Source organism: Podarcis vaucheri (genome assembly GCF_965113315.1).
Source record: "Podarcis vaucheri genome assembly, chromosome: 6".
Taxonomy (NCBI): Eukaryota; Metazoa; Chordata; class Lepidosauria; order Squamata; family Lacertidae; genus Podarcis; species Podarcis vaucheri.
This window is the reverse complement of record NC_138764.1, coordinates 36,490,610-36,509,303: the sequence shown is the minus strand read 5'-3', so window position 1 is coordinate 36,509,303 and position 18,694 is coordinate 36,490,610. Positions and strand designations below refer to the sequence as shown.

General features: G+C 48.4%; 1 protein-coding gene across 7 annotated transcripts in view; it reads left to right on the top strand.

The window, feature by feature from the left end:
- Positions 1–18,208, top strand: part of DNAI3 (dynein axonemal intermediate chain 3) — a 73,986-nt gene extending 55,778 nt beyond the window's left edge. For all 7 annotated transcript variants that reach the window (XM_082227806.1, XM_082227811.1, XM_082227805.1 and 4 more), the window contains 9 exons: positions 400–547; positions 7,722–7,809; positions 8,928–9,058; positions 9,374–9,437; positions 10,526–10,656; positions 11,840–12,044; positions 12,908–12,999; positions 14,255–14,377; positions 17,703–18,208. In XM_082227806.1, the coding sequence (XP_082083932.1) occupies positions 400–547; positions 7,722–7,809; positions 8,928–9,058; positions 9,374–9,437; positions 10,526–10,656; positions 11,840–12,044; positions 12,908–12,999; positions 14,255–14,377; positions 17,703–17,849 (1,129 nt within the window). In that variant the 3' untranslated portion in view covers positions 17,850–18,208. The remainder of the gene's footprint in view (positions 1–399; positions 548–7,721; positions 7,810–8,927; positions 9,059–9,373; positions 9,438–10,525; positions 10,657–11,839; positions 12,045–12,907; positions 13,000–14,254; positions 14,378–17,702) is intronic.
- The last annotated feature ends 486 nt before the right edge of the window (positions 18,209–18,694 follow it).

Below are 18,694 nucleotides of genomic sequence, written 5' to 3'. Positions count from 1 at the left end.
GACACCCCAAGGGGCTCCTTTTTCTGTGACATCTGCTTACCTGATGTATTCGGCTGTTCCTAAACAACTGCTATCTCACTGAAAGTGGATGAGGCAGAAGAGGAGTAGTTTGGATTTGATATCCCGCCTTTCACTCCCTTTAAGGAGTCTCAAAGCAGCTAACATTCTCCTTTCCCTTCTTCCCCCACAACAAACACTCTGTGAGGTGAGTGGGGCTGAGAGACTTCAGAGAAGTGTGACTAGCCCAAGGTCACCCAGCAGCTGCATGTGGAGGAGCAGAGACGTGAACCCGGTTCCCCAGATTATGAGACTACTGCTCTTAACCACTACACCACACTGGCTCTCCAGGCAGGCTGGATCTACAACCTAACTTTTCTATCGTTGTCTATTCCTCCGCAGCACAATATATTTTTGGGATCTTCGAGCCCATAGGCCTACTCTCCAGCCTTCAGGCGAGAAGAAAAAGGAGGATAAGCTGATTTTGGCTCCGCCTGATGTGCCTCCTACCTTCAAACACCTGGATCTCTGCTGGAGGCCTCTCATTAAGGTATGGGACTGTGAATTTAGGAGAGCCGCCAAGGTGCATTGATAGGGATGGTGTGGCTACAGCATATAGTTTTATTGTTAATTTCTCCACTGTACCTTTCATCTCCTCAAGGCAGTGAAGTTTCTCTCTGAGCAATCTTACGTTCTGGAAAAGAATTACCGTATTTTTCACCCTATAGGACGCACTTTTTCCCCTCCAAAAATGAAGGGGAAATGTGTGTGCGTCCTATGGAGCGAATGCAGGCTTTCGCTGAAGCCTGGATAGCGAGAGGGGTTGGTGCACACCGCCCCCTCTCGCTCTCCAGGCTTCAGGAAGCTATCTGGAAGCCTGCGGAGCTTGGCGGGAGTTCCCGCCGGGCTCCCAAGACTTGCGGATAGCAGCCTGCAGCCCGAAACCTGGGAAGCACAGCGTCGCGCACCCTGGGCTGAGGGCAGCTATCCGCAAGCCTGCAGAGCCCGGCAGGAGTTCTCGCCGGGCTCCGCAGGCTTGCGGATAGGTGCTGTCAGGGAACTGACATCGGAGGAAAGGGAAGTGGTAGGGCTCCCAGAGACTGGGAGAGAGTCAACAGCCAAAGCAGGGACCAGCAGGGGGAGCGCGGGGTCTCTGGAGGAGGATCTCAGTAATGCTGAGAGAGACGCAGCAGCCCAGGCAGGAAGCAGCAGGGGAGAGAAAGGGGTGAGAGACACTTCGAGCGAAAATAGCGGGGAGGTGTCAGAAGCAACTGCAGGGAGACCTATGCTTCGCCGGAAGCTGTCACGTCGTGAGTCCAGGAGACGCGTTTCCGTTAAGGAACTTCTTTGCTGGAAGCGCTTCCGCAGACAGCCACTGTCGGACTCTACAAGTGACTAGAGCAGACATGTCTGAGGAGCTCTGTCACACACAGAGGTTTGTGGGGTCGCACAAACTCTGAAGGGGCACTATTTTAAGCACAAGCAGCTAATCATCCCCTGATAGCAGTCCGACAGTCTCTGTACGCTGCCTGTGCAGGAGAAGGCATCATGAGCGACCCAGCAGGAGCCGGAGCCGCAGGGGGTGGAGCTGGTCCAAGCTTGGAAGACAGATACCGAGCATTGGAGGTCCAACTTGCGCTGCAGACGGCGAGGCTCGAGGAGAGGAGGGCTCAAGATGCAGACAAGAAGGGGAGAACCACTCAGTTCCCCAGAAAGGTACCAGGATTAGTGCAGAAGTTTGGGGGGGACCCCAAGGATTACCATGCCTTTAGGACTGAAATGCAATATGCCCTGAATGTGCAGTTTGATGAGTTCCCTGATGAGGAATCCCGAGTTGCTTTCGTAATTGGGCATCTTGAGAAGGGGGCGCGAGATTGGGTTCGACCCCTGATGGCAACGCACAACGATATCCTGAAGGACACTATGAAATTCTTTCGTGCAATGGATATCATGTTCTCCAGCGATATTGAGGAGGGGGTAGTGCGCAGACAGCTAATGGCTTGCAAGCAGGGAAGCAGATCTGTCCGTGAGTACTGGACTGAATTTACCATGCTGATTCACAGATTGGGGTGGGATTTATCGGCAGCACCCATTCAGATGCTATTTGAAGAAGGTCTTTCTTCAGCTGTGAAAGACGAGCTGGCCAGGAGCCCCAGGGCGGTGTCTATGGATCAGCTGACCAAATCTGCGCTGACCATTGGAGCGCGCCAGGAGGCAAGAGCCTTGGAGAGGCGGGAAGGGAGAGGGGAACGTTGGAAGGAGTTACGCATTCCAGACATTCCTGAGCCAGCTTTCCCGCCGGCAGAGCCGATGGAAATCGGAACAGCCCGCGCGCGCGCAGTTTCAAAGCCCAGTGAGGGGGCGAAGAAGGAGGGAAAGGGACCCCGGAAATGCTATCTCTGCCAACAGCCAGGCCACTTTGCCAGAGTCTGCCCCCAGAGGAAGGAATGGCAAGGGATGGTGGGAACTGTTGAGGGGGAAGAGCAGGGAGAAACGGAGCAGGTAAAAGCCAACGCCTGGTTGCCAGCAGGGCACTGCAGCCAGGCCAAAGAGCAGTGAAAGTGCCCCTTCCCCAAGTGCCAGTGCCAGAAGCTCCTCGACCTGCTCTAGTGATTGAAGTGTCGCTAGAGTTGCAAAATGGACACCCCCTAAAAATAAAGGCGCTGTTGGACTCAGGCAGCTCCTGCAATTTCATGAGCAAGGAGTTTGCTGCTGAACACCAGATACAGACTATCCCCTTAAGCAACCCCCTGCAGGTGACCACGATCGATGGCAGAGAACTGTTGGGAGGAGGCGTCAGCTTGCAGACCATCCCAATGATAATGAGGGTGGCAAGGCACACAGAACTGATAGCGTTTAATGTGGCCACCTTGGGAGGCGCTCCCATTATTTTGGGAATGAGCTGGCTAGCCCTACATGATCCGCTGGTGGGCTGGCATCAAAGAGTGGTTTCCTTCGGTTCCGCACATTGCTTAGAACACTGCAGGGGGGAAAAGGGGTCAGCAGGGGCCCAAGCCACCCTAGCAGGGACGGAAGTGATGGAGAAGGGGAAGGTGCCATCACAGTATGCTGATCTCAGCGACGTGTTCAGCGAGAAGGAAGCTGACCAACTACCCCCGCATAGGCCCTTTGATTGCCAGATCAATTTACTCCCTGGAGCACAGCTTCCTGTAGGCAGGTTGTATGCCATGTCAGACAGGGAGATGCAGGAGTTGCGAGCGTTCATTGACAAGAACCTGAAGAGAGGCTTCATCAGAGAGTCCAAGGCAGCGGGGGGTAGCCCAGTGTTTTTTGTGGATAAAAAGAACACGGACAAGCCGAGGCTGGTATGTGACTTTCGGGCCCTAAATGCAGTGACAGAGCCGGTGGCTTTTCCTATGCCCAGGATTGATGATATTTTGACCAGGGTGCGAAAAGGAAAGATTTTTACAAAGCTGGACCTAAGGGGGGCGTACAACCTGATACGTATAAGGAAAGGGGATGAATGGAAGACCACCATGTTCACCCCTTTGGGGGCATTTGAATATCTCGTTATGCCTTTTGGATTACAAGCAGGCTCCGCGTGTTTTCAAGCCTTTATGAACCATGTACTGGGGCCTTTGCTCTACAAGAATTGCGTGGCCTTCTTAGATGACGTGTTGGTGTATTCGGAGAATGAGGAGCAACATGTGAGAGACGTCAGAGAAGTGTTGAGCAGGCTGCAAGCCAACAGACTGTGGGTGAAACTGGAGAAGTGTCAGTTTCATACCAAGGAGGTGGAATTCCTGGGGTACCGCTTGTCAGACAAGGGGTTGGCCATGGACCCCGGCAAGGTTCAAGCGGTGCTGGAATGGAAAACACCCAAGACTAAGAAGGATGTGCAGAGGTTCCTAGGGTTTGGAAACTTTTATCGTAAGTTCATCCGAAACTTCGCTCACCGGACGGCGCCCATCACGGACTGTCTCAGCAGCAAAAAGAAGTTTGTTTGGACGGGGGAGGCGGAGCGAGCGTTTGAGGAGCTGAAAAAGGCCTTCGCCTCTGACGAACAACTTCTACATGTGGATTTACAAAAAAAGCTGAGGGTCGAAACAGACGCTTCTGACAGAGCCATAGGGGCGGTGCTTCTTCTGCAGCCGGGGAAGGAGGGGTCCGAGTGGCGACCGTGTGCCTTCTTTTCGCGAAAGCTGAACAAATCTGAGAGAAACTACACGGTGTACGACCGGGAACTTCTTGCGATTTATGAGGCCTTCCGGAGATGGAGGCACCTACTAATTGGTGCACAACAGAAGGTGCAAGTGCGCACGGACCATAAGAATCTAGAGTATTGGAGAACTGCGCGAGTGCTCAACCAACGGCAGTTGAGATGGGCCCAGGAGTTCTCCAAATTTAACTTTGAGATTTGTTACGTACCAGGCCCGGAGAACGTTAGGGCGGACGCTCTCTCACGCAAACCTGAATATTTGGAGGGAGAGGGTGCACCCGAAGAGACCCATGTCATTCCCGAGGATCGCTGGGTGTGTGGGGCGGCATTGGTGGGGCTAAGGGAACTGATAGAGGGAACGGTGCAGGATGAATATGCCCAGAACAAACTCAGGGGTCTCAGGAGGGAGGGAGACAAACCCGGGGGTTTTGAGGAGAGAAACGGGGCGTTGTACTACAAGGGAGCGTTATACGTACCTGAAGGAGAATTGAGGGAAAAGGTACTCAAGCAACTGCACGATAGCCCCACAGCAGGGCATTTTGGGCAACACAAAACCATGTGGCTGGTTACCAGGGAATTCTGGTGGCCCAAGGTCAGGGAAGATGTGCGGGAGTATGTGAGAGGGTGTGACCGATGTCAACGAGCCAAGGGGGAGAGGCGGGCACCGGCAGGTTTATTAGAACCACTACCCACGCCGGAAAGACCATGGGAGGCAGTGGCAATAGATTTTATGACTGATCTGCCCAGGTCCAAAGGGAAGACAGCCATTATGGTTGTGGTAGACCTGTTAACCAAGATGGCCCACTTTATAGCCTGCTCACATGCGGTCACAGCAGAAGAAACCGCTAAATTGTTTGTGGAAAATGTGTTTAGATTGCATGGTGCCCCCTTGAGGGTGGTTTCGGACCGAGGGAAACAATTTACTTCCAGGTTCTGGAGGAAGCTCATGAGCTTATTGCATGTAGAGGTGAATTTTTCCACTGCCCGCCATCCAGAAACCAACGGGCAGGCGGAAAGAGCTAATGGTGTCCTCCAGCAATATTTGAGGTGTTATGTGAATGACAGAGAGAATGATTGGGTGGAGAAGCTGGCGTTGGCAGAATTTGCCTATAACAATGCGGAGAACGTGTCCACGGGAATGAGCCCTTTTTTGGCCAATCACGGGTGTCATCCCCGAGCCTTCCCAGGGGGGGAGGGGGAGAACTGGAGCGTTCCAGCCGCAGAACAGTTCGTTGAAGAAATGGAAGCGATCCATCGCCAGCTCCAACTTAATTTAAACAGGGCGAAGGAGGAATATAAGAGGCAGGCAGACAAAACCAGAAGGGAAGGAGAAAGCATTAGGGTGGGGGACCAGGTGTGGTTGTCCACCCAAGGGTTACCATTTAAAGGAGGTTGTAAGAAGTTAAGACCCAAAAGGCTGGGCCCATTTGAAGTCACGCAACAGGTCAACCCAGTGGCTTTCAGACTCCGGTTACCTAACCACATGAAGTTGCACCCAGTGTTCCACAGATCATTGTTGTCACCGTATATAGGGGACAGAGAGGGGAGGGTCAATAGGGGACCAGCTATGGAGGAAAAAGAACACAGCTACCATGTAGCGGAGATTCTCGATTCCAGGTGGAGGGGAGAGCAAGTAGAGTATTTGGTAATGTGGGAAGGGGAGCCGGAGTCGGAAAACACCTGGGTCAGGGCAGAGGATGTAGATGACGAGGTTTTGATTGAAACTTTTCATCAGAGATTCCCTCGGAAACCCCAGCCAGTGGCGAGGTTCCGGAGGGAATACTTCGCCACCACCGACGAAGAAGAAGAGTTGGAGGGGTTCGCCGATTCCGAGGTGGAGGAGGATTCAGCGAGTCGGAACGAAGACCGATGGAGGGAAATGTTCGAGACGTCGGAAGATGAAGAGGATTCTTTTAGGGGTTTCAGCTCCTCACCGCCCAGAGGAGAGAGTAGGGGCGGGGGAGAGGGGGGCCCTGGAGGGGAGGTGGATGTCAGGGAACTGACATCGGAGGAAAGGGAAGTGGTAGGGCTCCCAGAGACTGGGAGAGAGTCAACAGCCAAAGCAGGGACCAGCAGGGGGAGCGCGGGGTCTCTGGAGGAGGATCTCAGTAATGCTGAGAGAGACGCAGCAGCCCAGGCAGGAAGCAGCAGGGGAGAGAAAGGGGTGAGAGACACTTCGAGCGAAAATAGCGGGGAGGTGTCAGAAGCAACTGCAGGGAGACCTATGCTTCGCCGGAAGCTGTCACGTCGTGAGTCCAGGAGACGCGTTTCCGTTAAGGAACTTCTTTGCTGGAAGCGCTTCCGCAGACAGCCACTGTCGGACTCTACAAGTGACTAGAGCAGACATGTCTGAGGAGCTCTGTCACACACAGAGGTTTGTGGGGTCGCACAAACTCTGAAGGGGCACTATTTTAAGCACAAGCAGCTAATCATCCCCTGATAGGTGCTTTTAGCCCAAAGCCCGGGGAGCATGGCGCTGCGCCCCCTGGGCTTAGGGCAGCTATCCGCAAGCCTGCGGATAGCTGCCCTAAGTCCGGGGAGCACAGCAGGCTACAGCGCCGCGCTCCCTGGGTTTCAGATAGCAGCAGGGCAGGCTCTGGGAGTGATGGCAAGGTTGAGTGCAACCTTGCCGTCGCTCCCGGCCCCGTTCTGGGGGTTGGGGGAAACCCGGGCTTCCCCTGCCCCCAGCCCCACAAGCTCCGGGAGCACTCCCGGACCTCCAGCCCCGAGGCTAAAAACGAAGCCAAGACAGCTAGCGGGATCCATCCCACTTGCTGTCATGGCTTCTTTGCTCTTTGGGGCTCGAGGGGGGGATAATTTTTTCCCCTTTATTTCCCCCCCCCCAAAAAATAGGTGCACCCTATAGAGCGAAAAATACGGTATTTAAAATTGCATGTACAGATTGTCCCACTCTGCAACAGGTGGATAAACATGATTCATTTAAAAGCAAGCCCTACCCAATCCACACGTTCCAAAAGGAAATGCAAACTGAAACGCAGTCGTCCTTCGAAATTCACACAGCTCTGAATTTCACAGTGCAATTCTCCAGCCGGGGAATGTGTGCCAAAAAATAAAAATGCATCCCTAGGGTAAAGTGTGCATTCATGAAAATAGCAGGCACAAATGCATTATTATGGAGGGAAATCTGCTTGGAAAAAGGTGTATATTAGGCAAAATGGCATAGGAAAACGTGTTCGTGGGGAGAAATTCACAGTAAAATGCTGATGAGTACTCATAAGGACTTTCCTTTTTCAAAAGAAAATGCAATCTGATGTGGAAATGGAAGGAAACTGAACTTATGAATGGAAAAATGATTTGGACAGCAAGACCCACAGGGACTGATGGGAGTTGTAGTCCAAATCGCCTGGCAGGCACCGGGTTGGTGAGGGCTCGCGTGGCACAACTCACGCTTCTGACCTCTTATCTCAGTACCACTGAATGTGTAAGCTGCCTTTCTGTCTGGTCACATTTGAAAGTGATGCAACTTTTAACTCAAGTTTCTTTGTGGAGTATACGGTCCAATGCTCTTTGTATCTTAAAACAGGTGAACCTGCCCAAGACAGATACAGGCGCAGAGTACAGCCCTATAAAACTTAGCTTCAGAGAAGAGCATTACCACACCAAAATTCAAGGTATATATATATATATTTACATTATATATACATGCATTATATATACATATGGACTGATGCCAGCGCATCTCCCTCCACCTGGTTTCTACACCATTCAGGGTTGCCCCTAACCCTCTGGGGAGAGGTTTGGGGGGGGGCACAGGAAGCTAAGCTTTCTGCTTGCAAAACCTCAAAACCCAACACTATACCCGTAATGTGGGTGCTTATTAAATCTACTTTTAGTGGAGAGAGGTGGGGGGGAGGGAGGGAGCAGGGGTGCAAACCTTAGTATAATATTGGGGGCCCAGGTACACCCCACCCCACACAAATCAGTCACAAGGCATGTCGCATGCACACCATTTTAATGGCAATGCTCATCAACTGGGGGGGGGGGAGAAGAGGCTGGTTCCCTCAAATATTTTAGGGGGGGGAGGTGTCCTTGGTCCCTAGGAGTTCGAGAGAGCACATTCATTAAATGCCATACATACTTTTCTCGGGGCATGTCTATTCGCCGTAACATAACCTGGTGAAATTGACAGCAATTTCTCTCATAAAACACGGAGAAACATACCCATTGAGGGGGAGTTAGATAACAATTCTCTATTGAGAACTCCTCTAACTCAGGGGTGGCCAACTCCCAAGAGACTGCAATCTACTCGCAGAGTTAAAAACTGGCAGCGATCTATCCCCCTGTTCAGGTCAAATTTGCTGAGGCATTTTTTGGGAGGGCGAAAGCCCAGTTTTTTAGGGGTTCAGGGCAAAAATGTTGAGCTTTTCTTTGGAGAGACAAACTTGTTGAGCTGCTTTGGGGGAGCCAGTGATCTACCGCAGACGTCCAGTGATCTACCAGTAGATCACGAGCTACGTGCCTGCTTTAACTGAATAAACTGCAGGACAATGACAATTCTGAAATGTGGATTTCCCATAGCTTGCCACGAGGCTTTCACCTTCTGCCCACCTGAGCTTAAAGATGGTAGATGAAAGGCATTAATTAATGGGAACGATTGCTGTGCTTAGTAGTAGTTGTTTTTAATGCAAAACACGTAAAATGATAGCAATGAGTGAGTAGGAATGTGGAAAGTTTCGGGAGTTTTTGTTTATACAATTTGCATAGTGATTTTATCCACATTCTTCCAAAGACAAAACACAGCCCCAAGTCAAACAGGAGGCACTTGTGGAAAAGCTGCCATATAGCGAGATACAGGCCACGTCCATGAAACCTCTCAAGCTACTAGAAAATGTCACCAGCAGCTTTTTTGTTGGGACTGAGGTAAGTTGGACATTTGGGTGTACAATTGTTGTTTACGGTGGGGGAGGTAAGAGACAATTGGAGAATGCAAGTCCTGAAACTTAAAGGAAAAGTAATAACCACACCATAAAGTGTTTTGGTTTTTTTCAAAGCGCCTCTTAAACCATCCCGGCATTTCTTCTGCATTCTCTCAGCTTGTGGCCCATCTTAAAAACAAGGCATCATGCAGGAAATGGTTTCGATTTTGCAAACACTTTTGTATGCTTCAAAAGAGATCAAATCTCAGCTTAAAATAAAATAGAATTGTGACCAGTATTTCACCTTATGGCATTGCAGGATGGTGAAGTCCTTTATACCGACTGGAAGATGGAGAGAGATGGGGACTCAGGAAGACTGCTCAGTATGCTTTGAATTTCTCTGGGTGGACAGGGATTGCTGTGGGATTTGGGTGGCTTTTGTTTTTTTAAACTAACCAAGGACAACAACTGAACTGAGTTTAACAGGAGACAGTAGTAAGTTTGGCATTAGATAGGTGTTGCTGAGTAAAAGAGAGAGGGAGAGGTAGAAAAGGCGAATAAATGCTGAGAGCACTACTACTAGCAATGGGGCATGGGGGATAAATTCTATTCACTTCGCATTTTCCAAAGCAACAGTTGAATCAAAACGAAACCACTGTTGAAAATTTACACTTCTCCAAATTGTGCTGTGTAGTTTTCCAGCCAAACGATGCTTTAAAAAGTGCATGTCTTCAGGGTAATATTGCTTTGCCAAAACATTTATATCAGGAGAAAACCACATGGGTATATTGGCAGAAACTCCTGACAAATTTTCATATGGACTTTAAATTCTCTTTGCACACTGCAGCAAAGGTTTATTACTCAAGGAGATACATGCATGTATTATTGTGCTGCGGGGTTCAGATGAGAACAGATTAACAGAGGATATTTCAAAAACTACATGTAGGTAAAGAAACTAGTTCGATTAGGTTCAGGGGCGATGCGAGGGGGTTGCCTAGGTGGGGTGTCTGAGTCCTGGGGATTTTTTGTGCAGGGAGGACCCAGATCTCCTGACCCTCCTTTAAAAAACAAACAAAAAACTTTTGAAAAACTTTGCTTAAAGGGCAGCAGGGCAAACGGCAATGTGTGGGGGTGGTAAGACCCAATCTACCTTCTTTAATTTGCACTGAGGAACTATATGTATTTGTGCAAATATGTGGCATATGGGCCTGTACTTTGAGGCCTTATTCACATCTGCACACTTATGCCACTTTAAACAATCATGGCTTCCAGAATCCTAGCAACTCTAGTTCATTTAGAGTGCTGGGAATTGTAGCTCTGTGGTGGGTATTTTTCTCTTTATCCTGACCTCTTTAAAAGGCACGGAATAGGCACTTACCAACTAGTTCAACACCTTGCAAGAGCCAGATAAAATGTGACAAAGAGACAAATGTATGCACATACAAAACAGAGTCTCTCTCTCTCTCGTAAGGTCAAAAGCCATCCAACACGTACATCATCCATGATGGACTTGTCCATACTGTACAGAGGTCTCCGTTTTTCAAAGACATAATTCTCACCGTTGGAGGCTGGAATTTTGCGATATGGAAAGAAGGTGTCACGGTATGTTCCTCTGGAATGGGAAATCCTTAGGAAAGGGGTGACAAGTCCATTCCAAATGTAGCACAAGGTGATTCAGAAAGGTGTAAGGAAAAGGTAGGAACGTGTTTTCATCTGTTTGTTTGGGGGGGGGGACATTGACCTGCTTACCTATTTCCTTTGATATTCTTCAAGAGAAGTTTCCTGCAGATGGTTTATATGTATATGACTACTCTCAGTGAATACAGTGGTGCCTCGCAAGACGAAAAGAATCCGTTCTGTGAGTCTCTTCGTCTAGCGGTTTTTTCGTCTTGCGAAGCAAGCCCATTGACGGATTAGCGTTATTAGCGGCTTATCTGCTGATCAGATCAGCTGATAAGTGGCTTAGCGGCTTAGAAAAAGGGGGGAGGGGAAAAAACCAGCAGGAACTCGCAAGACATTGTCGTCTTGCGAAGCAAGCCCATAGGAGATTCGTTTTGCGAAGCACCTCCAAAACGGAAAACTCTTTCGTCTAGAGAGTTTTCCGTCTTGCGAGGCATTCGTCTTGCGGGGCACCACTGTATAACAGAATATTTTAAAACCAGCCATGATTCTCTAATCAAGAGCTGTTATAGCTCGAAGCATATTGGATATTTTTTCCAAGAAAAAACAACATGAAAACACCCCAATTTCTTGCACCTGTTTGAATAATGCTGTGCCCCACTGATTCAGGACATACTGAAGGATATTCTTCAGTTCCCCAGAGGTGTAGAGGTTTCACTATTTCAATGTATACGAATAAATTCACGATGCAAGCATAGCTTCTTCTGCCAGCAGAGTGGAATTTATCAGTGATGAATATCTGATGAATTTATCAATTTATCATATATCCCCATGCGCCTGCCATAAACTTGAGGATACAGTTCCCCAATAAATGTCTATTTTAATCTTCCTGTATTCTTCAATTGCGGTTAAGCTACCCAAATATAACAAAATTCTTCAAAAAGCACTCACGTAGAATTGTAACTGGTTGTACAATGTGTAAGATTGAAAGTCGATGAAGAGTTTAATGGGGATTTCCCTGCAGCCCCCATTTTAATGGGATGGAGTGGGAAAAGGCAGGAATACTCAAAAAAGACAGGAAGATGGAAGTGTTAGGTGAACAATTTTAATCTGGTATTTGTTTCATGCAACTATTTTCCTTTTGGCCTTTGCATTTTTAATGAAGAGCGGTCCCCTCCTTGAGTCAAGTTGCACAGCAAAGAGATACACTGTTGGGCAGTGGTCCTTATCAAGGCCAGGTGTTTTCTTCATTGGGAGAGAAGATGGAAATATTGACATTTGGGACCTACTGGAGAAGACTCATGAAGCGTCTCAGACCCAAAACGTCTGTATTGCACTGATTACTTGCATCAAACCCTGGATTTACTCTTGTATGTCAGTGTACCGTATTTCTTATTTCCTTACTTTGAATGTAACTTTGCAGTGGATGGGCCAGGTTAGAAAGAAAGGCAATGTTTTAAAAAAAGAAAGGCAATTCAAATGGAGATATCAACTTGTATCACATGCACAGTTGGCTATAAGATGGCAAGGGAAAGGAAGAATAGGGAAAGCAGCAATGAAATTTTGCCTAAGTCTGCTGGTCTAGCATTACCCTCCGTCTTCATCAGCTGAAAGTGGAATGAGTGTTGAAAAAAAGGCCTTGGGTGAACTACACATTACAAGCAGATGCGTGAAACAGAGTCCAGGTGCCATTTTTTAAAATATGGTTTTCTAGGGGAAATCCTTTCCTGACACCCCATGTGGTTTCACATTCCTGCTCTCCCCCTTGTTTTGTCAGCACCAGTTTCCATCCTCCCCAAATGGCCTTTTATTTTGTTTTTAAATAGCACTGGGACTCAGTTGCACATATGAATATAGAGAATGTAGTTAGCTCTGCAGTCAGACACATATAGAGTTAATCTTTTATCTTTGGATGTTAGAAGTCATAATGTTTTATTGTGATATTTCTGTACAGTATGTATGCACACTGAGATATTTGCTCCTGCTTTTAGCTCTCTCGTGCCAAACTCTGAACAAATAGGTTTATAAACTGTATTTGGGGATTCCAGTTTAATAAGGTTTAGTGGAGGACGAGCAAAACAGGACAGAAGGAGGCTAGGAAGAACATGCAAGAGACTGAGTTCCCAAATTGACCCTTACAGCTCATTTGCTCTCTGCCACAAATACTGAACACAAAAAAACTCTTCTGTGTTTTGTGTACAACTCCTTCTGCATTCTCTGTCTTCTCTTACAGCGAAGCAACACTTCTTAGCGGTATCCGACGATTTTGGTACCCTGCATGTTTTGGAAATTTCGTGGACATTAAGCCACCCTTCCCTCAATGAGGTTTGTAACCTGTTCCAGAAACTTGGCTGGGGGGTGGGGCAGGGGAGCCGCAAACAAGATTCCTTGCATGGGGTTCTAAGAGTTCCATGTCGTAGTTGGCTTGGCATTGCAGGGGGTTGGACTGGATGACCCTTGGGGTCCCTTCCAACTCTATGATCTGGTGACATCCTGTTGACTAACAGAGAAAAATGGGTGTGCCATTCATTTAGACAAGGTAAGATCAGAGGTGCAAACACAATGGTTTGTTGCATTTGTGTAACACTCGTATCAGAAAGCCAGGTATTGCACACAGGCAATTGTGTAGTAAGGCTGGAATGGGAGCAGAACTCAACTGGAAAACAGGCAATTACAGTGGTGCCTCGCAAGACGAAATTAATTCGTTCTGCAAGTTTTTCCTTCTTGCGAGTTTTTCGTCTTGCGAAGCACGGTTTCCCATAGGAATGCATTGAAAATCAATTAATGCGTTCCTATGGAAACCGCTTGCCAGGCTGGCGGTGCAGAGAAGGGCTTTTCTCCCCACCGCAAGCCTTCAGGACAGGTACGGGAACAGAGGGGAAGGGGCGCAGCGCTTCTCCTCTGTTCCCGGGGCTTGCGGTGGGAGGAGGGTTTTTCCTCCCCACCGCCAACATTCAGAACAGCATTCTGAATGTTGGCGGTGGGAAGGAAAACCCTCCTCCCACCGCAAGTCTTCAGGACAGTCATCCGAAGGCTGGCGCGGGCAGAAGGGCTTTCCGCCCCACCGCCAGCCTTCGGAGGAGGTCCGAGGACAGTGGGGAAGACGCGCTGCGCTTCCCCGCTGTCCCGGAGATTTCCCTATGGGCTTTCGTCTTGCGAAGGAAGCCCATAGGGAAATTTGTTTTGCGAAACGCCTCCAAAACGGAAAACCCTTTCGTCTAGCGGGTTTTCCGTCTTGCGAGGCGTTCGTCTTGCGGGGCACCACTGTACCTTGGCCAGCCGCTTTGGTCGGGGAAGAAGACCTAAATGCAGCCTCTGATTGGCATAACTGACAAACTTCTGGCGGCTGGATTTGGGGAGAAACTACATTACCAAGAGACTCATTCGTTCTTTTCTTAAAGTAAATTTTAATCCCACAATTCTTCTGAGCAACTCAGATTAGGAAGGTACATGGTTCTCTCCCCCCCCTTCCCCATTTTCCCACACATCTGTAATATGGAAACCTGGTTCGGCTCCCATAGCTGGAAATGGATATTTAAAATGCCTCGTGTCATAACCTAAAAATACCTTGGAATATCAGCGTTCTAGTGTCCTTCATTACTTTGAGCGAGAAGTCAAACACCTGGAGTTTTCTGAAAAGCGGCGAGAATTCAGAGAAGAAGAAAGAGAGAATATAGAGCGTGAGAATATGATGAAGAAAACGGTAAGATTCTTTTTAAGTGACAAAAAAAGTTAGGAGTGCTAAGGTTTTGAAAAATGTGCCTATTTTTCATGTATTCTATTTATTTTCCATTCCTTTAGTTTATAAGCAGTCCAACCCTGTGCAGTGTAGGGCAGCTGAATTTAACCACAATCATAATTTAAGGAAGGTTAGGTTTCCCCATCTTCCCTTGTGCTTCTTCCTCTCTTCCTTCATTCGGACGTTACACAAAACCATGGTTTGTGATAGCCACAGTTAAGAGCCCCATGGTTAGCACTAACAGTGCTTTGTAAACTGGCTTCAATTAATGGTTGGCTCCAGTGCTATTTTTCTAGAAAAGGAGGTTCTGGAACTCACCATTAACACCTCCCTTGTTCTCTCACAGTGGCGATGGTGCTTACTTGAGGTGCCGGAACTGAGTTCTGGCTGTGGGGGGAAAGACCCTACACAAAACATGGTTTCAGCATTAAAATGAGCAATGGTTTTGCATCGTGCCTGAACCCAGCCTCTGTGGGAAAGGCTTTTGGAAGGGCATGCATTGAATGCCTTTGCCAAAACGTAGTAACTGTAATGTAAAACATAATAAACCAGAGAGCGGTGGGGATTTACTGTTATGTAGAGATAGCATTTGAATTTCTGCCTTTGTGGGCTCTGAGTTACAAATGATGGCATCTGTACAAGGGCATGTGACATGCAGTACCGGCTGCTGCTCACCGGAACTGGTAGGGCAGAGGCCAAGGAGACTGACTCTAGCTCTGCCTACTGTCGATGACAGGCAGTGCCAACAAATACTAGTTTTGCTTCACCCTCTCAAAAAGGTATCACTGAGATTGAGGAGGAATCTGTCACAGGCAGTGCAATCCCCTGGACCAGTTTTGAGGCAGGCAAGTCAGGGTTCATGGCGCATTGTCCCAATATGGGCCAGCCCCTACTGAATCCATGTCTGAGGTAGCAAATTCAGTGAAGGATACCTTTTAGTACAGTATGTTTGAGCTGCTGTCCTGGTAAAGTGTTCTTGTTTTAGAAGCAGGGTTTGTACCCTGAATATGAACACTTACCGTATATTTCGCCCTACCAGTTCCGGTGAGCGCACCGGCACATAAGGCACACCTAGTTTTCAGGGGGGGAAAATCAAGGGAAAAAATATGACACTCCCCCCCTGCTTTTGGAATTCCCCCACATCCCGCAAAAGCCCACAGGAGCCGCGCGCAACTCCTGCGGGCCTTTCGGCCAGGAGGGAGAAGGGACTGAAATGGCTAGTCAGTCCCTTCTCCCTCTCCTCAGGGAAAACCCCCAGCGCCCAAGAGCGGCACACTCTTTAAAATCCCCCCCCCATAGAAAAGCCAGCAGAAGCCGCGCAGACTTTAAAGGGTGCGCACAGTAGGCTCGATATAATGCTTGCGACGTAAAGAGTTTTAAGAAAACAAAACTGCAGACAGAAAACTTATTGTAACATATTCCGAAACCGAGTTGAAGGGAAGTCAATTATGTTGTGTGATTTAGTTATTTACTTATTGTAAGTTTAAATTGCTGGTGTTTTATGTTATGTAATTTTTTCTTCTTCTTCTTTTGTTGTTTTTCTGTGTTTTGTCTGTCTTTTTTGCTGTTTTAATGTTTGGTGTTGTATAATGAATTGAAACTAATATAAAAAAAAGAGTGCGCAGCTCCTGCAGGCTTTTTGACCCAGCTTGTGGGGCTGGCAGTGGGGGGGAGCACTGCTTTCCCCCACTGCCAGCCTCAAAGAGCAGACTCTCCTGGCTTCAGCGAAAGCAATGCGAAGCCTCCGGAGCGTAGGCTTCAAAGGCTTCGCGTTGCTATCGCTGAAACCAAGGAGCCTGCATTCGCCCCATAGGACGCACACAAATTTCCCCTTCATTTTTGAAGGGGAAAAGGTGCGTCCTATAGGGCAAAAAATACAGTAATTTACTAAGTGCTGGTGTCGACCTTATAAAGTCTCAGGACCTCAATACCTTAAGAATCGCATCTCATCTATGAACCAACCACTTATCTGATGCCCTCTATGCCACCCCCATCACAGAGAGGTCTGGAAGGTGGCAACAAGAAAACAGGCTGTCTCAACATGCTTTTCATTATGTTTTTATCATTGATGATCTGCAATGTATTCTTAATGTTGCACACCGTCCTGGGATATTGTGATAAAGGGTGGCGCTGTGGTCTAAACCACTGTCTTGGGCTTGCCAATTGGAAGATCGGCAGTTTGAATCCCTGTGACAGGGTGAGCTCCCGTTGCTCTGTCCCAGCTCCTGCTAACCTAGCAGTTCGAAAGCACACCAGTGCAGGTAGATAAATAGGTACCATTGTGGCGGGAAGGTATGGCGCTTCTGTGCACTCTGGCACTCGTCACGGTGTTCCGTTGCGCCACATGACCCAGAAAGCTGTCTGTGGACAAACACCAGATCCCTCTGCCTGAAAGCAAGATTAGCGCCACAACCCCATATTCGCCTTTGACTGGACTTAACCACCCAGGGGTCCTTTATTATTACCGTATTTTTCGCTCTATAGGACGCACTTTTTCCCCTCCAAAAATTAAGGGGAAATTTGTGTGCATCCTATGCAGCGAATGCAGGCTCCTTGGCTTCAGCGATAGCAACGCAAAGCCTCCGAAGCGCAGAGGGAGCGCTCCCTCCGCGCTCCGGAGGCTTCGCGTTGCTTTCGCTGAAGCCTGGAGAGTGAGGGGGTCTGTGCGAGCAAGACTCTCCTGGCTTCAGCAAAAAGAACCTGAAGCCTGTGGAGCACAGCAGGAACTCGTGCTGCGCTCTGAAGGCTTCAGGGATCTTTGAGGCTGGCGCCAGCCCCAAGGAGCCAGCCCCAAGGAGCAGGTCGAAAGGAACCCGAAGCCTCCGGAGCCCAGCGGGAACTCCCACCACGCTCCTGAGGCTTCGGGTTGCCTTCACTGAAGCCTGGAGAGCGAGAGGGGTCAGTGCGCACTGACCCCACTCGCTCTCCAGGCTTCCAAGGAACTCCCGCTCACCTTGACCGCACAGAACGCACCTTGCTTTAAAGGGGGAGAACAAGAAAAAAAAATCTCCCCCTCTCTGCGCAGCACCCCTTCAGCGAAGCGGCAGGAGAAATGGAAGGGGCTCCGTTTCTCCTGCCGCTTCGCTGAAAGGGCGCTGAGCAGAGGGGGGGATAATTCTTTTCCTTGTTCTCCCCCTCTAAAACAAGGTGTGTCCTATGGTCGTGTACGTCCTATAGAGCGAAAAATACGGTATATCATCGTCTACCTAAACATTTTAAGGCTTTGAGAATTAACTTTCCCCCTCCAACTCAGAAAATGTATTTATAACTTACCCCTCCTTCCTTGCAGAGAGCGCTAGGTGGCCAGCGGTCAAGAGAACTTATGGAAGAGCAGACAAATCAAGATTATACAGAGTTTTTGGATCTAGAGAAGACCATTCTGACTCGTCTTGGGGTACTGAAGGTGCCAGACAGATACGCCTCCAGGACCAACTAGCGGCATAAGACACCACTGCCATATTCAGGACAGCGTAACTTGTTGTAAGCAACATATTTAGAATGACACTGATCCAAAGACATGGGAGCACCTGCGGAGAGCCTTGTGCGGTTTTGAAAATTTGCAATGCAGGAGAGCTCCCACAAGCCAAAAGGACCTGCTGCTGTACTGTTCAATTTGCAGCTTGTCTTTTTTTTTTACTGTAGGACTGTTGAAAATGCCCCCCTCCCCAATATGGTTGTAGGTGCTGTTCCTCCATACCTCTACACTATGTATCATAATAAATATACAGGTAAGCAACATTTTCACACATGGCTAAAGGCGCATATTGACAATAAAATAATAATTGGTTTTGCATTTGAGATTAATTAGAACCTGTAGCGCCTTAATGCAAATATTAAAAACAACACTGTGTTAATATGTATGCCCATTAAGTGCCCTGGAATACAGCATAATATGGAAACAGCAGCAATGCCAGGAAGCATCAGATGTTATCATTTCAGACATCTGGAACTGCACACAAACAGGCTTCTTTCCAGATCTACTACATATTCAGTCGTTATCACATAACATTCTCTGTGTATGCTAACAGCTGGCCTCAGCAACACTTCAGTTTTCAAAGTGACTAAGGTTGATTTAGGCCAGAGCTTTTCCAAACTTTTCACGTTGGTAACACGCTATTTAGACCTGCATCATTTCACGGCAACAGTAATTCAGTTTTACTAGCAAACTGGGGTTAAACGAATGCTGCTGAATGAAAAAATGGGCGCCACAACAGCCATGACTTAACGATTAACAGTAAGCAACCAGCCACACACAAGTCAGCGGTTGCTACAACCCCTCCA